The following is a 23252-nucleotide window of genomic DNA, read 5'->3' as shown; positions in this document are numbered from 1 at the left end:
GGTAATCAAAAGAATCCAGGGGCAGAGACCAGATATGGAAAACAGACATACACAACAAAGACATTAAGTAAACTAAAATCATACATATAAAGTAACAAAAGTAAATGAGCAACTTGGACTCCACTAAAAACTTCTTCAATTACATCCTTATTATCTCAGTATTATTGATGGCCTGCACAAGTAAAATGCATGGATTCAGAAAAAAAAAGACCTCATCTCAAAAATATACTGTAAAATTTAATCTCTATTATATGAGTCAGAAGGTAGAATTCTCCATTACAGACAACATGAGTGCAAATGCCAGTCACAGTATCACAAAGTGTTACTAACCTTGATTGACTATATGAATACACACCTCTGTTACCAGAGTCATACTGTTGTACTATAGTCATGTGTCATACAATTGTCCTTACCTTGATTGACTATATGAAGTACAAGCCTCTGGTCCCAGTGTGTCATACATTTGTCCTTTACTTGATTGACTATGTGAATACAAGCCTCTGGTCCCAGTGTGTCATACATTTGTCCTTTACTTGATTGACTATGTGAATACAAGCCTCTGGTCCCAGTGTGTCATACATTTGTCCTTTACTTGATTGACTATGTGAATACAAGCCTCTGGTCCCAGTGTGTCATACATTTGTCCTTACCTTGATTGACTATGTGAATACAAGCCTCTGGTCCCAGTGTGTCATACATTTGTCCTTTACTTGATTGACTATGTGAATACAAGCCTTTGGTCCCAGTGTGTCATACATTTGTCCTTCACTTGATTGACTATATGAAGTACAAGCCTCTGGTCCCAGTCATACAGTTGTCCTTACCTTGATTGACTATATGAAGTACAAGCCTCTGGTCCCAGTCATACAGTTGTCCTTACCTTGATTGACTATGTGAGTACAAGCCTCTGGTCCCAGTGTGTCATACATTTGTCCTTACCTTGATTGACTATGTGAATACAAGCCTCTGGTCCCAGTGTGTCATACATTTGTCCTTTACTTGATTGACTATGTGAATACAAGCCTCTGGTCCCAGTTATACATTTGTCCTTACCTTGATTGACTATGTGAATACAAGCCTTTGGTCCCAATGTGTCATACATTTGTCCTTCACTTGATTGACTATATGAAGTACAAGCCTCTGGTCCCAGTCATACAGTTGTCCTTACCTTGATTGACTATGTGAGTACAAGCCTCTGGTCCCAGTGTGTCATACATTTGTCCTTACCTTGATTGACTATGTGAATACAAGCCTCTGGTCCCAGTGTGTCATACATTTGTCCTTTACTTGATTGACTATGTGAATACAAGCCTCTGGTCCCAGTTATACATTTGTCCTTACCTTGATTGACTATGTGAATACAAGCCTTTGGTCCCAGTGTGTCATACATTTGTCCTTCACTTGATTGACTATATGAAGTACAAGCCTCTGGTCCCAGTCATACAGTTGTCCTTACCTTGATTGACTATGTGAGTACAAGCCTCTGGTCCCAGTGTGTCATACAGTGGTACTAATGACATTGAATACATGTAACAAGCTTGTTCCACAACACCATACTGAAATGAGAACACACTGAATTTATTATTTTTAAGTGGAAACAAGAGGCTCACCTGTTAAAAGTTTTGCCTTACAAAGGCAATAACTCTAACAAGGAGTTGTCTGACAATTTTAACTCAATGAGAACTTTGGTATGACTTATTATAAGGACCATTTCATCAATTGAAAGTTTCTATTTATTATAGGTTTCAAGACATTGACTTAAAACTGTAAAACATCCTTTTTTGCTTTTCAAGAGCAACAACTCTAACAATGAGTCATCCTACAACTTTGATCCATTGCAGACTATTGTACGCCTTATAATAAGGATCACTTTGGCAATTGAAAAAATTTGGCTAAACCTGGCAGTTTTGAAGAAGAATGAGAAAAACTTCTGACCCCTATGTTCTATTTTTAGTAACCGCACCCATGTTTTTTTCAATGGATCAAAAATCTTCACATCAAATCTATGCAGAAAAGCCTAAAGAATTTAGAACTTAATTTTAATTGGTCAAAGGACAAAATTTTAAAAAAAGAAATAACATCAAAAATATACCAAAAATATTGAAAAAGGGCAAGAACTACAACATGGCTCAACTGATTAAAACAAAAATTTAACTATAAATAGATCTCATCATGCCAAACATTTCACTTTGAATGAATTTTACTAAACGTAAAGTTCTGGAGATATTTGCAAAAAACTTCTGTCTGACCCCTATGTTCTATTTTCAGTAACAGCGGTCATGTTTTTCAAAGGATCAAATATCCCCATATCAGACCTATGCAGAATACCTCATACAATATTTGGTTCCAATTGGTCAAGTAATGTCTGAGAAAAAGAGTTTTGAAAAAAAAAACATTTAAAGGAGCAAAAAAGAAAAATCATTGAAAAGGAGCAATTACTCCAATATGGCTTAACTGATTTTCACAAAATTTTGACCATAAATAGATTTCATCATGCTGAACACTTTTACCCTGTAAGAATTAGGCTTAACCTAACAGTTCTGGAGATATATACGAAAAACTTCTGTCTGACCTCTATGTTCTATTTTTAGTAAAGGTGGTCATATCTTTTGGCAGTTCAAAAATCCCCACCTCACTTCTACCCCAAGGAATATTCATACCAAGTTCAGTTGCAATTAGTGAAGAAGTGTCAGAGAAAAAGAGTTTTAACGATGACTGACGATGACAATGTTGACAACCTTTGGCCAGGTGAGCTTAAAATAGTATGCAAGTCATAATTGCTCTGCTGACCTAAATGTTCAACAATCTGTAAAGGAAAGTTCTGATTTTCCAACCAGCTGAATTCCTAGATATCTGCATATGGAAAAAGAACTTAACAACTATTTTGTGACATCTGTATAATTGAATCTTTAATCAGAAGTTTGGTTTGCATAATTATGTTTGGAAACTGGATACATTCACTATACACAGTTGAAAGCAAGAGAAAAATCTTACTACGTAGATGTAGTTACCTCAACTCTGTTTTGAGAGTAAAGACCAATTCTGGTTGAGTTGACAGGTTTTTGTCCATTGTCCAATAGACCAGCACCTACATTAGCTGCTCTTACCAATACCTGTAAAGATATCAACAATATGGATGACCCATGAGTTCTCTATCATTATAAATATCAGAATCCAGGTTTTCAGGACATCATATTGGTTTAAATCATAGGTAGACTATAGCCTGTTTTTGAATATTGACATGAACAGGATTTTATATTTTGTCCTGGAGTTTCAAATGATAAATTTATACATGTATCAATGTCATAGCCATCCATGGTAACCATATCACTTGGCATGTTTTACATGAGACTCAAGGTAGAATATGATTTAACAAGATGACTGGAGATATATCATAAAAAGTAAAGCAATAGATTTTGTAATTGGAGATGGCACAGTCTGTACTTATTGATTCTACAAACATCATGGTTGAGTTCAGATTAAAAATTTTCTGTGGCTTGGGTTCATAATATATCATTACTAATTAAAACATTTCATGCTTTATTGGTCCACCAAATCTTGTCATGCTCTACATCAAGTCAACTATGATTTACTTATTTTGAAATATTGTGTACCTGATATGCTTGAGTGAAGACCAACATTTTCTGTGGCCTTGGTCTACTTAACTGGGCTCCATTAGAAAGTCATATTTCTGCCAGAACTCTGAAGTCAGGTCACTTATTGTTTTACATTCTAAAAGGAGTTTTTATTGATTTATGATAACCGTAACTATAATTTCAACTGATCAATGATCAGGTAATAAAATTTTCATAGACCCCAATAAAATACAGAATAATTACATCATTATATGAGATCCATCTATATGGTTCTTTAGGACTTGACTTCCATCCATAGCATGGGCCATTACCTGAAAAACAAAACAAACATAATATTTACTTACTGTATACAAAACTTTCAGTTTTAAGAATAAAATTTGTATCATTCAAACAAATATTACAGCATACGTATAACACATGCTGACATATAGTTTATTTTGGTAATAATTATGCAATTAAGCTTGTTCAGCATACAAGTGGATCAACATCTAAATTGATCTATCAAAACACATTATTTTTCAGACATTACAAGGTTTGTTTTTTTTTTAGACATTGAGCTGTTATGCTGGTTCACCTGATGTATATGACAACTAAAGACATCTCATAACAATTTTGGTTCACCTGATGTATGACAACTAAAGATATCTCATAACAGTTTATATATTATATAAATGTAGCTCATCCAAAAAATTTCACATGAACCTCATATGTAAATGTTGGCTAGTAAGAAGCATGGCACCTTTCATTGTGTACAATCGCTGCAAAAAAAAAAGTGTTCAAATTGATAATCCACAAAACTTTATACTTGATAATCTTGCTCCAGCCTTGAATGTGTCATGTAGAGTTCTGATATTTTCATCATTATATTCTAACAATTTCCCATCTTTACATAATTTGGATGTTCTTGCTCGGTCCTTGCCCTGTAAAAAAAGTAATAAAATGTCAAAAGTTTCAACAACTATCCTTAACTTAGTAGTGTTGCTGTTCTGTTCAGATTTTCAAGTTCTAAATACCTTCTTGGGGGTCACTTCAATATTTTACTCGTAGGTATGAGGCAGAGGAATATCCAAAATGTACCACAAAAATCATTTATTTTATATATTGAAAACATGGACCCCATCCTTTCATATACATAATAGTACAAAAAACAAGGTTTGAAATTCTGTGAAAGTACTTTAATTCGTGGATACCAATTTTCATGGATTAGGGAAAAAATACAAATTTGTGGATTCTTGAATTCGTGGTTTTGAGGTTTTCAGTTTACAAATCTATGGAAATCACTTATTCGTTGGGAACCAAATTTTGTGGTTTGGCCTATCCATGAAAACCACAAAAATTGGTACCCCATGAACAATAGTACTTTCACAGTAATGTTTAGTACATTTCGCTGAATTTTATGAATGTACAAGGTATTATGAATCTTGAAATATTTCCTTAGTAAATGAGATAGTGGACTCCCCTCCAAAGTAATCATTTTACTTAGGCACAGTGTCCAACTTTACTAACTACAATCTCAGTTATAAAGCAAAATCCAGTAACATGAATAAGAGAATCATTTGGAAATCATGAAATCAGAAATACTGAACTGATAAATGCTCATATCTAAGAGCAATACTGAGAGAAATATTACTGGTATGTTTTTAACTATGATACCCTTAAGTATCCACTTATAAAACCACAGTACCAGTTAACAAAGTAATTCTGTATTGTGAGACAGGATATAGGGAACATTATGATGAGCCATTATCCTAATAAGAAGAAAATGAAGTCGAAAATCAATATTTCTTAACTAAATCCCTGACAGAAGTAAGGTGAAAAAATATAGAAAGCCTGGAGAAAGATATGGAGTTCAAACAATATTTTTTTAAAGTTTTTTTTTTCTTCAGGAAGTCTTAACCTGAACTTGAAAGACTACTTTAATAGTATCTTAATACAAAGACTTTAAAGGTTTCTTGCTACAATACAGAATACCCAAAAATATATAGAAATTACAGTGCTTGATAATTACTAATCTTGTTGTACTGATAATACATTATGTACCAGGTACCCTGATCTATTACAATAAGGTAGTTAATATTGGATTGAAAAAAGTACCATTCACACTGAACAGTGGATGACTTTCTATCAGAAATCCATTCTATCTTCTCATTTTTACATCAAAACAAAATTTTAATCTTATTAAAAAATTGTATAAATAAATGAAAATCATCCTTGACTTCGACTGTGAGAAAGGAAAAATTCTGTTTTCCTATCTAAAAAGATGACTTTCTTAATAAAATAAATCTTGAATCTAATATTTTTAACAAATAAATGCTTTCTCTTACTGCATTCAATACTTGTAAATATTAACATAGGAATTTCTTAATTAAATATAATAAAAAATGACAATATCATAGACAGAAGTAAAAGTCTTACCAAAAACCAATGTCCTTTACAAATCATACCTTATTACATGTAATATTTTATAGGTAGTAATCAATTCTGATCAAATCAATCAGGTAATATATAATTAGTGTTTTTCTGAGTGAGTAATTTGTTTCCTTACTGTTACGTAACTATTTACCATAAACTGGGAAATTTGGGCTTTAGTTTTATTTCGGATTATTCAGCACCTCTCTTAAAAAGTGCCAAAATTAAACACACCATAATATAACAATTTCGAAAATTTATAGACAGCCGGTATATATCAGTGTATTGGTAGATGTGAACAAAAACATGATTTTTAAAATTGTAATATGTGTCTACGTAGCAATATTATATGACTCTGGTAGTGTTAGATTCTTTTTAGGATAATAAAGGATAGTTCCACCCTGAAGATAAAGCAAAAATAAAAAGTTCTGAATACACAAAAATTAAACATGCACATTTTGACTGAAAATCGTCAAATTATCCAATTAAGAGTATTTTATTTCAGCTACACAGTAAGTACTTCATTGAATTTATAAATATTTTTTCATTGTTTTCTTTAATTGAACTTCCTTTTCATTTCAATAGCCCATGATATTTTATCTGAGTTAGCTTGCATCATATTAGGTGACTGACATGTCCAAATGGACAACTGAATTTTGGATAATATTTTACAAGTCACAATGATGACTCATTTACTTAAATACTAACATAATACATTAGTTCAGATACTAAAAAATCAGACTTAAATTTGTTTTAAGTTGCATGTAGTCCTTGGTTTGCTAACAAGAGGCTCCCAGGAGCCTGAATTGCTCACCTTGTTAATTTTTGGACTTTAAAGGCAATACCTCTAACAAAGTGTTGTCAGACAATTTTGACTCCATTTGATTCATTGACCCATTTGTAAGCCTTATAATAAGGATCATTGCAGCAAATGAAAGCTATTGGCTAAACCTAACAGATTTGGAGATGTATGCAAAAATCTGCTGTCTGACCCCATTGTTCTATTTTTAGAAATGGCAGCCATGTTTTTTAAGCGATCAAAAATGTGTCATTTCGTTAAGGATACCCTATTAAACAAAAATGTCAACTTTCATTGAATTCTGTAGAGCAGTTTCTGAGGAGAAGATTTTTTAAAGTATAACATCATAAACAGAAAAAAAAACATCCAAAAAGGGCAATAACTCCAACATGGGTCAACAAATTTTCACCAAAATTTGACCACAGATAGATCTCTTCATGCTGAATAATTTCATCCCATGTCAAATTTTGATTAAACCTAATCGTTTTGAAGATATATGCAAAAATCTGATGTCTGACCCCAATGTTCAATTTTTAGTAACAGTGGCCATGCTTTATAACAGATCAAAAATCCAAACTGTCATTTTGTTAAGGATGCCCTTTAAAACAAAAATATCAATTGAATTCTGTACACTAGTTTCTGAGGAGAAGATTTTTAAAAATAATAACATTAAAAACAGCAAAAAATATCCAAAAAAGGCAGTAACTCCAACATGGGTCAACAGATTTTCACAAAATTTTGACCATATTCTATTTTTAGTAATGGCAGCGATGTTTTTCAACAGATCAAAAATCCTCACATCAGTTCTATGCACAATACCCCAAGAAACATTAATACCAAGTTTGGTTTTGGAGATATATGTAAAAAACCACTGTCTGACCCCTACGTTCTATTTTTAGTAACGGTGGCCATGTTTTTCGATGGATCAAAAATCCCCACATCAGTTCTATGCAAGATACCCCAAGGAACATTCATACCAAGTTTGGTTAAAATTGGTCAAGAAGTTTCAGAGGAGAAGAGTTTTGAAAAACTGTTAATGAAGACGGACGACGATGGATGCCAAGTGATGGCAATAGCTCACATGGCCTTCGGCCAGGTGAGCTCAAAATGCGAGGAAAAAGGCAGGAGAAAAGGGCAGGTGAAAAAGTCAGGGAAAAAAAAGCAAATTACTCATCTAATCGAATAAGAAATCTACATGATCTTTGTCATACCAACATCCAGAGAATGTAATGATGAAATTCACGAGATCCCATTATCTTTGAAATATTTAGTAAATATCAAAAACATGCATTTAATCTAATGAAGAAACAGTATTTAAAAGTAGCAACATCGAGATACAAGTTATATTTATATAGTTATTGGAAGAAGCTTCCCTTGAAAAAACATTTTCACCTGTCTCAATCAATAAAGTAAACACTTACATGACCAACTTCTGTCTGAGATTGAAATTGACTAGGTGTTATCGCTAAAGAAGCTGAATGTCCCATTTTGAATATATCACTCAAAGTATTCACCTATATCCCAATAACATATCTTATCAAATTTTTCCTACTTGCAACAACAATTATTTCCACTACCGTATTTAAAATCTTTTTTAATCCATCTTTTCACTTCCAGTAAACAAATGCTGTTATGTCGCAGGTAAAGAGATGTACCTTTCTAGAGAATAACTTTATATCCACGTGTAGTATTTGGTCATAATATGATCACAGTACGGCAATAAAGATTACTAGAAAATGTCAATCAATACAAGAGGTAGGAAGTCTTCAAGATCACACCATGCTGCTTAAACCATACACTGATCAACATGTGTCCTAAGTCTCAGGTGATAATTACACCATTACTTATCTATAAATATCATGCCAGCATCACTGTAGTACTATAAATAGGCTACAACTTGCTCAGGATGTAAATATTTATGCCAAATCTAAATAATCCAATAAAGAAGGCAAGCTATCAAGTAACAACATTGTCCCGTCAATAGTAAAATTTGAGCAAGCTGCTGGAATGAAGTTAAATCAAATTGAATTGAGTGAGTTTCTTGGTAATATGTATCATTTACTAGGACTCCACTGTTATTATAATTAAAAAAAAGCTTCACCTCAGAGGTTCAATCCGGCAGAGTTTAGACAAGTAATGACACACATTTCAAGCTGAATTTTGATTGGGATTATAGATTTGTGGTACAATTTCAAAGAGATCTATTCACTAATAGTCAAAGTACTGACAAGACATCACAAAAATGCCTGTTTCTGGCCTCTATTTGGCCCCCTCACTCCTTCATAGTTCAAGTCATAACCCCCAAAGTCCACCATGGTCTCACCTTAACTATAAAGAATATTGTGGCATGATATCACAGACATTAATATGTTGTTACTTTTTGTCAAGTCCTGACATCAATAACAAATATATGTTGTCACATGAAAACCAAGAGCTTTTGGACTGAGACGACACAGACCAAATGGATGAGGAAGAGGACGATTACTGGGACAATACAGACAACCCAAACTTTTTGAGGTTGTATAAAATACTAAAATTTTCCCTTATTGTTAACCAGTTTAGAGGATCCCTTCTCATTTCAAGTAATCCCAACAGAGTCCAAGCATATACAGGACAACTAGGTTAACACACACTTATCACTACATATACATGTGCATTGTACCTTTATTCATTGAAGGCCATTTTCAAAGCAAAATGAGGAAGACAATTGATTTAAAATTTAAAAGTTAAAGCAATTCCATAATCTAAATTATGTTTGGTTCTGACACCTTGTAATATTTTTCTGAAAGAAAAAAAACAAGAGTATCAATTATAGCTAGCACATATAAGCTTTTTTCACCAGCAGATATCATACATTTTTCTTCAGAAAATATGACAATCATGCTTTTTCTCTAGAATTTTAACTGTGAGCTTACAATGTGAATCTTAAAATGACCTAGTCAACCAATTATGGCCATATCTATTTGTAAACTTGAAATGAAATCCATTCTAATTTTAAAATCATGTCCTGGAATAAAACTTACTTCAACAATGTCAGACTGGTTATGATAAATTAACTCAGATTCTACATTCCCCATATTTCCTAGTATATCCTCTTAGAAAACACACCTTTCATCTTAAAGTACACCTGAGGGGAGTGGTATGATTGAAGGTATGTTATGTCATATGGGAAATGGACAATTTTACAGGTAAATAAGTTCACTGTTAAGGTCATACAACTTGGGGTCATAGTTCTAAATAATGAACTGTCTAGAAGACCTTGAAAAAAACTGAAGAAAATCAGACTTTCACTGTACTGAAAATATGAATCAGGTATGAGTAATGTAAAAGAGTTGTCTTCAGTACTGGTAATACACGTGAACCACAGGATACTTCAGACAAATTTAAAAGTGTTGGAAAGATGACCTGCAAACCCAAGTATATATTACACAGTAAACAATTTATTTTAGTAACAACTACCCAGTTGCTCATGTTAGTATTTGAAAAATGAAAGCCACATGAGAAAGATTCCAAGAAATGCTTATTTAAAAGGTCTTCAAGATTTTATTTTATTCGATTTGGTAATTCAAATGGCATAAAATCATTGTTTAGCCTCATGTTCAAAGGTTACATTTGATAGTTATGAGGGGTTTATAGTGTCCTTGACTAGTCTAACTAGTCTCACAGGGAAGGTATTTAACAATATACAAGATATATAAGACAACTCATTACTCTACTTACAATTTCAGTACATGTATATACAGTGGTTTTTGACACATGTGCCACAACTGGATGCATCATTTATTGTCAAATTATATAATAGTAAGTACTACCATTGGTGCCCTTGATGTAAAATTATCATGACATTGAACGATTTTTTTGCAAAAGTGCTTCATCAGCTGACTATTATAGCTTAAATATAACCATTAGATCTACAAGTTAAGCATTTTAAAAAAAAAAACTGGTCACCAGCTTAGCCGTTCAAAAAAAAATTATTTATCTGATTTAGCAAAATCATACGAACCTTATACATTCATGATTTAGGTATGCACATGTAATGGCTGTTTAATAGTCGTTTCTATTAATATTATTTATTTGGTATTTACCTTCTCACCTTACAGTATTGCATGTCACTATGGTACAATAGATCTGGTCTATGGTAGTCCCTAATATTTAACTTGGCTAAATGCATAAACTGAGTTACAGAAATTTAGACTATATTAAATTCCAGAAATCTTTATATTTACAAGTTCACTTCTGGCTTAATGTTGACAAAGTATATTCTCAAAGAAAATTACTACTTTCTTTTAAAATATCATATTTTATGCATGTACCCGAAGATTCCCCAATACCTTTTCATCTTTTTACAGACTATAATATTACTAATATTTTACTAAGTTCATACCTTATTATCATTCAATGGTCAATACAAACTATTCTCAACCTAATACTATCTACTACCTTTTAAATCATCTTTAAAATTATTTTCACAATTTGAAAAAAATTATTTTTAGAATTAAAGGGGGAAATTAGATGGACACTGCGGCTACACCTTTTCAGGAGTACATTAAAAGTCAAATTCTATTAATAATTTTTGGAATGATTCCATCAAGAAATTGTCAATACACATTTACCTGAAAGACAAAGTATCTAATATTGGAGATCTATCTGACCTAAATTTACTTGTTATCGTTTACAAATAGATATATAAAAACTTTTAAAAAAGTTTAATTACACTTTAACTTTATTTATACTGTATTTTAGTGAGAATTGAGTTTGTGCATGCATAAGGTTCATACTTTATAGGTCATAGTAATTATCTCTTATTATATAATTTTCAAAAATCACATTATCCAGCTGATTTCTAACAACCCATTCTCAGATAATCTTTTGTCATTTAAAGATGGGCAATAAAATATGAACTGTAAGAATATGTTTGAAGAATCCTAATTTAGATGACAGTACTATGCATTTAATCAACACAAGTAGCTTTTGAACTTCAAACTTTTAAAAATGATCACTGTTCATGCAGACTTTATAGGCTGCATTGTTAAATTGTCACCACTGAGGAAGATGACAAAGATGTTCAAGGCTATTATATCATACATGTACATTTGTGTTAACTTAGACAGAATGTGGTACAACCACAGGAGTTTTTCAAGACAGACTTAGGCCAACTCTCATAGAAAAATACTTATGAATGAAATAATTAGGTGAAATACATCACTAATATTATCAAATGGCCTGGGTCATTTATTGATGCAGAGTAGACTTGAGAAATGTTAGCAAGCTAACCACTGTGTTCATTTTAATTATTGTTCATCTTAAACTGATATTGCTAGTAGTTTTTTTTTAAACAAAAATATTATATTTTGTTCAATATAATTCAAGGACAACACTTTACTAGGACAAACTTATTACACTGGTTACTTCATCAAAAAAAGCAAAAGTATCAGTTTTTTAATGAGATTGATTGATTGATTGTTGGGGTTTAACATCCGAGCAGCAATATTTCAGCTATATTCAGACCATGAACATGAAATGGATGATAAAATGAACATGAAATGATGAAATAAAAAAAAAATGGATGGGACACAAGGATAATAGGGTCGACAAATTTTGAATGCCACAAGATAAAAGAGAGGATGGGTAGGGTCGGGCAATTTAGCCTCCCGAGGTGGAGCCAAAGGTTCCTACTCCTATCAAATACCACAACAGGATTCTTCAACGTTCGAAGAACGTGGCATCTTTCCCAACACGGTGCACCACTATGGTCTGCAGTCAGATTTCCGTATTACAGCCTGACAACCCCAGCACGTAACACTCCAGGGGTACCCCATTCTACCACCTGGGGCACACAACCCAGTTGCTCTGTGGGCAGAGCACCTAGCCCCTGGCTAGGTTTCTGAGCACTATTTAGTCACCTTTTATGACAAGCTTAGCGCTGCTGCAAGTTTAATGAGATAGTTTTGTCCTTAATGTTTGACAATCCATGTAATATACAGTGAATCATTAGAATTCACTTAAATGCTCATCAGAGAATTAGGATGAGTACTTGTTTGAGTGTCTTATACAAAACAGAATGTCCTCCTAGTTATTCAAATAAACTAGAACTACGATAAACAAACAAATCAATCACTAGAAATACTCTATACATGTACAACACTACTCATTAAGTCAACTCAGCTACTGAAAGGGAGATAAGTCAACAGAATTTTACAAGTAAGTAAAAATTTCCTCGTTCATTTAGAAAAAAAAAACAGCATTTTTTCTGAGTCAAATTCTTAGTATGCATTCTTTTAAATTTTCTAAGCATTCTAAAAGCTTTTCACAATTCTTAAAGAATAACATAGATTTTGTTAGGTACATATTATACTTTGGTAGTACATGAAAGCTGCATGTAGACTACATATACCTAACATGGCTGTTAAACATGCTTTGTGCTAATGAATAAACAAACTGGTTCAATATTCCATTAGTCTTATAGTTTATACTAATACCATGAAGTCTGCAGGATTGTTATTACATATATGTATACTGAATAAACAATATTCTTACCAGCAAAGATTGGTCATTCATATCTGTTGCCAAGAGAACAGGGTCTGCATCTTGTGTAAGATATAAATATGTTGCTGTGGTTATGGCACTTGCAGTTACTGCCCCTGCTCCTATTAATTTCAGATAATCCATGTCTCTCAGGCCTACTCTCTAATTAAAAAAACGACAACAATCAGAATGAATCACACACACATGTATGACATATGCAACAAATATTGTATCCTAGATTAAAATTACAATTATAGAAAACATGACGTGGTCAACAGATTGATATTTATTATCTAACAGTGTCCTGGACTAAAATTATAATTGGACATCTTTAAAATAACAAGTATTATCACTTGAACTTCAACCCTCTATAATACCAGTACATGTATTCTTTTTCATTAACACATGATACCTCAATAGCTAAGCTTCATGTTAAACTGTAGGCATTCATGATAGAAAAAGAACAGAGCTTAAACTTCTCCTTCACTTTGTAGACACTCATAATAGAAAAACATAACAGAGCTTCAACTTCTCTTCCCTTCTCTATATAAGCACTCATAACAGAAAAAAAACACAGCTTAAACTTCTTCTTTCTCCTTCACTTCATAGACGCTCATTATAGAAAAATAACACTTCATAGGCTTTCATGTTAGAAAAATAACAGAGCTTAAATTTCTCCTTTATCCTTCACAATTTTCTAACACTGTTTTGTTGCCATTTTCATGCCAAATAAAATTGATAATTTTCTATAAGGAGAAGAAATGATCTAGATTTTTATTGTTTTCTTTAAAATATTTTTCCCATCTTCATTGACTTCAATAATCAAGTATTTGTAAATTTATAGCATATGGAACTATTGATGTCCAAGATTTCCTTAGTGCAACCAAATTTATGAAATAATGATCATTTAACTTGTAATATAGACTACTTGATTTCTTTTGAAAATGGTATAATTTCATTAATAACACATCACTTGCATCACACAGTGTATATTACATCATAGAAGATAGGATCAAGTTCTTGAAAACACTTCAATAAAATCAAGGCAGTTGTTCAAAACTGACAAAAAATTCTGAAAATCTTTGAAAGTACACAGCAGATTAATAATGTACAATGTTTATGAAAAGTAAACTAACCATTTTTTCAGCTCTGAGTACAGTAGAATCCTTTAAAACACTTAACACAGCCAAAGCGGAGTCCATTATTGAAAGAACTATAATACTAAAGACCAAACATAGGAAATCCTAATTACATCAACAGGCCCTTTATAAAGCAACCAATATCAGGAATTCAAGGTCACTCCTGCATTATCACATCAGTTTATGTCCATGAACTTGTCATGGCTCTCTCACAATAGTTTTTCCACCTTTATACTGAACTAGTACAGATAACTCTATGTATTTAAAGCTACCAGATTGTATTAATAGGCATGTGTACAAGATAAATGACTTTTAATACTATCAATTCGGTTGGTTTCCTGCCTGAACATTTGTACCTTGGAGTAGGAGGATATTGACCAGTATATGTCACCCTACAAGTATACAGATAGTTTGAAGTTGGACCATTATATCATCCTATGAATTAAGTGCTGGTGATGACAACACCTGATCATGAACTCCTTTTATCCAATAAACAGTGTGTTCTTTTATAGTACATTATATATCTAGTTTTAAACAATCCATAGCCATATGTCCCCAATCATTATAAAAAAAGTTGAAGTGCAAAAGTCTCACAACTAGAGCAAAATTCGAACAAATCTGTTGAATCCGAGGAGTTGCATTCACTAAATGTTCCTATAGTGTAGCATGTACAAATAAAGTCCCATTACTCCTGTAAAATTTGTCAAATCAAAATGGTAGCAATATGATCAATAACTTATGATGCATAACAATCCTACAAAATATGAACAAAATCTGCTGAGTGGTATCGGAGAAGTTGCGTCCACAAAATGTTCCAATAGTGTAGCATGAACAAATTCAACTAAGTCCCATAACCCCTATAAAAATGGGGAACCAAAATGGTGTCTAACAATCCCACAAAATTTGAGCAAAATCTGTCAAGCAGTTTCTAAGGAGTTCCGTCCATGTGTGACCACTTCATGTATGTCCTCTTTTTGCATAGTGGCAGAGACAATAAAAAAGGAACCAAATTACTGTATACATAGCAGTGATTTATGGAATGTTCCCTGTGTGAAAAAAATGATAATTGAAATAGTAAAACAAATTAGGTAAATTTACTCTTGAACTTTCTCCTGCCAAAATATCACAAAACAAATATTAATCTGCCAATCACCAAATTTAAAACTTGTGCTGAAAATAGCAATTTAGTATGGAAAAAATCTATTTAATAAATAGGATAATCAACTGGTTATCATAGAAAACCAAATTTTAATCATTCCTCTAATTTAGGCCTTCTTCAGCACTTGTGATAATACTTTCCCAATCAATTATCCTATTATTTTCTTTCCATTAACGTTAATTTCACAAGGCTGGAATGAACAATAAGTATAGGGACTGATTTAAGATCAGCAATTTACAGTAAATAAGAAATCTGTTAGCAAACCTTTCCTATTGATACACCTAAGAGTAGAATTTATTTCCCTGCATTTGGCTGACCAATCATGTACCCTATTCAGTTGAAAGAAAGTTTAACTATTATTTATGAAGAAAAGCATATATAATATATTTGTTGGCTGAAACTCCAAAAATCTTTCTTGTTAGGAAAATGCAAAGTACATATGGAAAGCTGAATTAAAATACAGACAGTTCATCTTTAAAAGAAAAAGATTTGTAATTCTTTGATATAAATGATCCATAGTTCAAATCAGCCAAGTGTAACTAGAAAATTACCCATGCATGAAATGGAGTTAAATGTAAAACCTTATTGTTGGATTATTTTTCTTTAAAATACTCTAACAATAACCATATTTATTCATGCATAGCTACAAAAAAAGTGTACAAATCCTTACTTCTGTGTGCTACACAACAAAGATCAGGCTCAGTGTCGGACTAGTACAAAGCAGGATCTGTTTGATTATTCAATTGTTTTTGTACTGAAACGAATGAAGTATCTGCCATATGAAGTTAAACCACAATCAATCTATCAAAACTTCAGAAAGATCAGTGTACTTTTGCATAATGACTGCAGATGCAGATACACATTTGACTTCACCATTATTACTGACTAAGCTTTCTCACTAAGAAGTGTTTACAATGGCCACAATGGACAACTGGAAATAGCAATGTTTTTGATTTGTATTTCATGTCTCACAACAGGCAACAGCCAGACATCCACATGGGGATTTTTGCATGTGACCAGTCATGTGTCATCAAGCAGTAATTTTACAGTATTGTAGTGCAGCAGATTCACACTCACCACTGACACAAAATCTTTCATCTTAAAATATCCATAATGACATTCAGCTCATTCATTATTTAAACAGAAGAGTACCAGCCCTAACAATAAGACATGCCTGTTAAACCTGCCACATTAGGGGAAGACTCCAGCAAAATCCAAAAAAAATAAATAAATAAAAATCTACAACATAGAAATGTAAGATTTAAGAGAGGTTCTGGTTAATTTCTTTTAAATTGGACCAAAAATTAAAAAGTCGAATTTTAATAGCATACACAATTTTGACCCCTATAACTTAAAAACAGTAAAAAACACATAAAATCTGCTGATACATTTGTTAACCAGAATTAAATAAGGAACACAATAAAAAAAGAATAATTAAAATGAAAAAAAAACTTTTTTCTGAAACGGTACATTTCTAGGGGCCACAAAGTCCAATTTATTAAGTAATTTTCCTTTAGTGGTAAGTAAATTCATATCAAAATTTCAGAACAATTGCTCAACCACAACTTTTGTCTTGATATCAGGAAAATACATGTTTCTGACCCCCCTTTTTGGCTCCTAATTTCTGAAAATGTTAAGTCTTTGCCCCCAAAATCAATCCAAGTCTGACCATTGTGGTATAGGATATTGTGGAAGAATATCATAGACATTCCTAAGCTTTTACTGGAGTTATACATGTATACATTGTAGTTATATTCTATGAAATGCTTTTTGGCCCTTAATTCTAAAATGGCCCAGGCCATAACCCCCAAAACCAATATTAACCTTTCTAGAGTGGTTTGGAACCTTGTTATAAAATTCAAAAAAGATCAAATAACTAACAAGTTACTGCATGAAAAGCCAAGTTTCTACGGACAACAACGACAGTGTCATACCAATTTGCAGGGTTGTACAAAAACTGTTCACACTAAGTAAAATATAAATTGGAGAGAAGTCCAAATAAGTACATGTATTTTAATTTTAAAGATCGAGGACGGAAGGCATGAAATTGTGTGAGACAAATAAGGGGAGAAAATACTAAATATATTATAAATTAAATTATGGCATATTTCAGAGAAATGCATAATTTGAGGAAAATTGCCTTTCCTGGTCATTATTTCCATTTTCCCATAAAATCAGTGGTGCATTGTGCAAGGTATTTTAAAAAACAACACAGCAACAAGATTTTTATCAGTAACAGTGACGTCATCCATGAAATACACAACGTCACTGCTTGGGATATTCAAAGTACTCAAATAGTCAAACAGCACAGACTTAGAATCACACAGTAATGAAATAGGTATGATATAAATTGTTGAAATCTGATCTTTTTTCATAATGATATATGATATTTACTATTACAACTTCTTGAATTATCATAGGACTCAATTTGGTGTGACAAGTTAGTTAAAATTGTAATTTTTTAGTAATTTAGGGGAAATATCACTGAGGGGCATGATATAAAAATGACCATTTCTTTGTAGTCCTATGTCTGATTTTGATAGTTTTGGTCTTATTAGACTCACAATACCACAAGCTTTCATAAAATGTAAAAAAAGAAAAACATAAAAACTCATAAAATGTTTTTAAGGTCTCACTAACCACTTCCGGGTCAAATGGCCACCCCCCTATGTACCAAAAACACACTGAACCTAGACATATGCATTGTAAGTGCATTATTTGTGTGTATTATGATTAAAAGTAGTCAAAATAAAGCTAAGAATGTGTACTTTAAAATCATATATGTAATTAATTACAAAAGTGTATGAATATTGTTTACATGTGTGAGTAATTTGCCTCCATGCTGTCAGTTAGCAGAACAGGTAAAAATGTTGATTTTCAGTATTATTTATTCAAGTAAATTTTATGAAGAATTTCTGCTATCATCGTACCATTAGCATAATGATTTTGGAAGCCTTACTTTCCAAGCTTCGCAACGGTATGCAACTTTAAGATGTCATTTGTCCTGGGAATTCACAGTGAGACTTTGAAAATTACTTTTTAAACATGTAAAGTAATGGAAACGTTAGAAGTGGTTAGTGAGACCTATGGATTTATGTTTCTCACTGATTCAAACTTGAAGCCTTGAGAAGTAAGTTGGCATCGTACCATTAGCATAATGATTTTGGAAGCCTTACTTTCCAAGCTTCGCAACGGTATGCAACTTTAAGATGTCATTTGTCCTGGGAATTCACAGTGAGACTTTGAAACTTACTTTTTTAACATGTAAAGTAATGGAAACGTTAGAAGTGGTTAGTGAGACTATGGATTTATGTTTCTCACTGATTCAAACTTGAAGCCTTGAGAAGTAAGTTGGCAGTGCAAATTTAGTACATGTAAAACATGACTAAGGACTAATGCTGATGGGCAAACATTGATTTAGTCCAAAAACTCCCATAAACATTAAAGTGACAATCCAACAAAAAGCTCCCAGGAGCTTGAATCGCTCACCTGATTAAATTTCTGCCTTTCAAGGGCAATAACTCTAACAAGGAGTTGTCGGACAATTTTGATTCCATAAAGAATTTGGTAGGACTTATCATAAGGATCATTTCATAAATTGAAAGTTTCATTCTATCTATTATAGTTTTCAAAATATTGACTAAAACTGGCAATAAACATAATGTTTTGCCTTTCAAGGGCAATAACTCTTATATGGAGTCGTCTGACAACTTCCATCCCTGGAGACTTTTGTAGGCCTTACAATAAGAATCATTTCAGCAATTGAATAGTTCATTCTATCTATCACAGTTTTCAAGATATTGGCTGAAAACCGTAAAAAAAGTAATTTTTCACCTCTCAAGGGCAATAACTCTTATATGAGTTATCTGACAACTTTGATCCCTGAAAGACCCTTGTAGGCCTTATAATAAGGATCATTTCAGCAACTGAAAGATATTGGCTAAACCTAACCATTTTGGAGATGTATGCAAAAAACTACTTTCGAACCTCTATGTTCTATTTTCAGTAACGGCAGCCATGTTTTCTAACCAATCAAAAATCCAAGTTTCCTTTTGTTTAGGTTACCTTAAAAACAAAATCATTAACTTTCATTGAATTATGTAGTAGTTTCTGAGAAGATTTTTGAAAGTAACAACATCAAAAACAGCAAAAAAACGTCCAAAAAGGGCAATAACTCCCAACATGGGGCAACAGATTTTCACCAAAATTTGATAAAAGATAGACCTCATCATGCTGAATACTTTTACTCCTGTCAAAATTTGGTTAAACCTAACGTCTTGAAGATATATGCAAAAATCTACTGTCTGACTCCATGTTCTATTTTAGTAAAGCTTGCCATGTTTTTTAACAGATCAAAAATCCAAACGGTCATTTAGTGCAGGATACTCTAAGGAACAAGTTTCATGCAAATCTATTCAGTAGTTTCAGAGGAGATGTTTGAAGAAATTGTTAACGACAATGACGGACGCCAAGGGATGGCAATAGCTGACATGGCCTATGGTCAGGTGAGCTAAAAAAATGGTTTTGAAAATTTTGGCATAGGTCCTTCTCATGATGCTTAACAATTTTATCCTATGCCAGAAATTTGCTTAAGACAATGGTTTTGAGTTATTTGCAAAAAACTGCCATCTGACCCCTATGTTCTATTTTTAGTAAAGGCGACCATGTTTTTTCATGAATCAACAATCCCAATGGTCATTTTGTGTGGGATACCCTAAGGAACATAAATGCCAACTTTCACTGAATTCTGTGTAATGGATTTTGAGAAGAAGATTTTCAAAGTTGCACATGTGAAAAATGCAAAAAAAAACTGTTTCAGGGGCAATTACTCCTACATCAGTTGACCAATCGTTTTGAAAATTTGGGCATAGGTCCATTTCATGATGCTGAACAATATTACGCATCCAGAAATTTGCTAAAGGCAACGATTTTTGAGTTATTTGCAAAAAACTGCCATCTGACCCCTATGTTCTATTTTTAGTAACGACCGCCATGTTTTTTCATGAATCAACAATCCCAAAAGTCATTTTGTGTGGGATACCCTAATGAACATAAATGCCAACTTTCATTGAATTCTGTGTAATGGATTTTGAGAAGAAGATTTTCAAAGTTGCACATGCGAAAAATACAAAAAAGAACTGTTTCAGGGGCCGTAACTCCTACATCAGTTGACCAATCGTTTTGAAAATTTTGGCATAGGTCTGTCTCCTGATGCTGAACAATATTATACATGCCAGAAATTTGCTAAAGGCAATGGTTTTTTTAATAACAGAGGCCATGTTTTTTTCATGGATCAAAAATCCCAACGGTCAATTTGTGCAGAACACCCTAAGGAACAATCATGCCAAGTTTAAAACCTGTCAGTCCAGTAGTTTCAGAGGAGAAGATTTTTTAAAATTCATCCATAATGACGACGTTGACGACAACAGATGCCAAGTGATTGCATAAGCTCATGGGTGGACGGACAATGGCCGGCATTTTCATGTCGCCTTGCGATGTGTCGCAGAGGACAATTAGTGCAAAATATATAAAAGGCTAGCTACATTTTTTGTACATGTATGTGAGTTATGAAAAGATTGTATAAGTGACTTTCTCCATTCTCCAATTTATAGGTTCTTTAATTTTTATATGGTTATCATAAAAGGCATTATATAAACTCTGATATTAACAACTTTCCTCTAAATGTAGATTTAGCAATGGCACCCAAATATTTCCATTCGCTATAATATTGGCTTGTAACCTCAACTTTAATGCCTAGGAAGCATATACACTTGTAACCATCTGGTCTGTCTAATAAAAAAAAATATCAGACCATTATTACACACAAATATTTATTCATGTATGGGTCAAAGGACTAAAAATCTTAAAAAAATTACTGGCCCACCAGACCCTGGGAATCACAGATGTTCTGAAAATTGGGATTATCATCCTGAAATTGTTAATTGTTTACATGTATTTTGTTGTTTATTTGCCAACCAATTTGACATTAATTAAGGAGTAAATGAGAGAATATGACATCATAGATTAGATTGGCAAACTCACATTTTCCAAAACTACATGTATATAAACTGAGGTTTTTACCCAACCTGTTTATTCACTCTACACACGTTGACATACTCTCAAATTGCAAGAGTAGGCCAGAGTGTCAACAAAGCAGCCCAGCCAATACATATAGTACTGTAGGACATACTCTGAGTTCTTCGGTCAGGTATCCTGAAGGCTGGGCTCCGCTCCCTGCCAGTGCTTGCATTAAGAGCTTGTACCTGGTACTTTTATTTGGCTACGGTAGCGTCTGTTACCGGCAGAATGAAATAAATGCAAAAATAAAAAATAAAAAAGGAGGAAAAATCTAGTAAATAGATATCTAAGGTTGTTCTGTGTGTAGTCTGTGTCTCGAAATCGCCATCTCTGGTATTCAGTATTGTTTATTTGGGTGTCTTCGTCGTGGTCCATGTCTGAATCTAATAAATCAGTAAAGCGTTCTAACGTATACGTTGACATACTCCCAAATAGTTAGCGTGGGGAAACACTCTCGGATCAATATGGGGTCTGGGAGTAGGCCAGAGCATCAACAGAGCAGCCCAGCTGCTAGGAAGACATACTCTGAGTTCTTCGGTTAGGTATCCCGAAAACTGGGCTTCGCTACCTCGAACTACTAACAGGCATCTACTAACACAATCCCTGTAAGGGGCTTTTGTGCACAATCCGCAAGGACAGTCAAGACCATATAAAGCACCAACTGGATTAACCTATGACACACTCTACACGTTGATGTACTCCCAAACAGTTAGAGTGGAGAAACGCTCTTGGGCCCATGAGGGTCTGGCAATAGGCCAGAGCAGCCAAGCTGCTAGTAGGTTGATTGATTGATTGTTGGGGTTTAACGTCCGAGCAGCAATATTTCAGCTATATTCAGACGATGAACATGAAACAGATGATAAAATGAACATGAAATGATGATGAAATGAAAAACGGGCTGGGACATAAGGACAGTAGGGTCGACAAATTTTGATTGCCACTAGAAAAAGGGGGGATGGGTAAAGTCGGGCAATTTAGCCTCCTGTGGCGGAGCGCAAAGGTTCCTACTCCTATCGAATACCACAGCAGGGTTCTTTTACGTGCGAGGAACGTGGCATCTTTCCCAACACGGTGCACCACTATGGTTTGCGGTCAGGTTTTCCGTATTATAGCCCGACAACCCCAGCATGTAACATGCCGGGGGTACCCCATTCCACCACCTGGGGCACACATCCCAGTTGCTCTGTGGGCAGAGCGCCTAGCCCCCGGCTAGGTTTCTGAGCACTATTTAGTCGCCTTTTACGACAAGCTTAGCGCTGCTGCAGGCCTATTCTTTTGACACCCAGACCTGCACGGTCTGCCCACAAGGGTCTGGCAATAGGCCAGAGCAGCCAAGCCGCTAGTAGGGCATACTCTGACTGAGTTCTTCAACCTCAACCTCCAACTACTAACAGACATTTACTAATAGAATCCCTGTAAGGGACAGTCGTGCAAGATCTGTAAGGATATTCAAGACCGTATAAACCACCAATCATTATTAACCTACGACAATTTAAACAGTGCCTATTAAAGAAAACATGTTGTAACAGACGTCAACAATGTCTAAA

General features: G+C 33.6%; 1 protein-coding gene across 4 annotated transcripts in view; it reads right to left on the bottom strand.

Moving 5' to 3' along the window:
- Positions 1-21914, bottom strand: part of LOC148618948 (long-chain-fatty-acid--CoA ligase 1-like) — a 38238-nt gene extending 16324 nt beyond the window's left edge. Inside the window, exons 1-6 of one of the 4 annotated variants that reach the window (XM_088578355.1) lie at positions 21818-21914; positions 13342-13491; positions 4402-4516; positions 3840-3907; positions 3012-3113; positions 1457-1556 (exon numbers count right to left, since the gene is read on the bottom strand). In XM_088578355.1, the coding sequence (XP_088434481.1) occupies positions 1457-1556; positions 3012-3113; positions 3840-3907; positions 4402-4516; positions 13342-13491; positions 21818-21877 (595 nt within the window). In that variant the 5' untranslated portion in view covers positions 21878-21914. Of the gene's footprint in view, positions 1-1456; positions 1557-3011; positions 3114-3839; positions 3908-4401; positions 4517-8225; positions 8620-9827; positions 9972-13341; positions 13492-14465; positions 14615-21817 lie in introns of those variants that run through there. The other 3 variants (XM_088578354.1, XM_088578357.1, XM_088578356.1) reach the window with 3 other exon arrangements.
- Positions 21915-23252: the final 1338 nt, after the last annotated feature.

The sequence above is a fragment of the Perna viridis genome, chromosome 4 (assembly GCF_037379345.1).
Source record: "Perna viridis isolate PV_CMFRI_1.1 ecotype Kerala chromosome 4, ASM3737934v1, whole genome shotgun sequence".
NCBI lineage: Eukaryota > Metazoa > Mollusca > Bivalvia > Mytilida > Mytilidae > Perna > Perna viridis.
The sequence above is the reverse complement of the archived record's forward strand: the minus strand, read 5'-3'. Positions and strand labels throughout refer to the sequence as shown.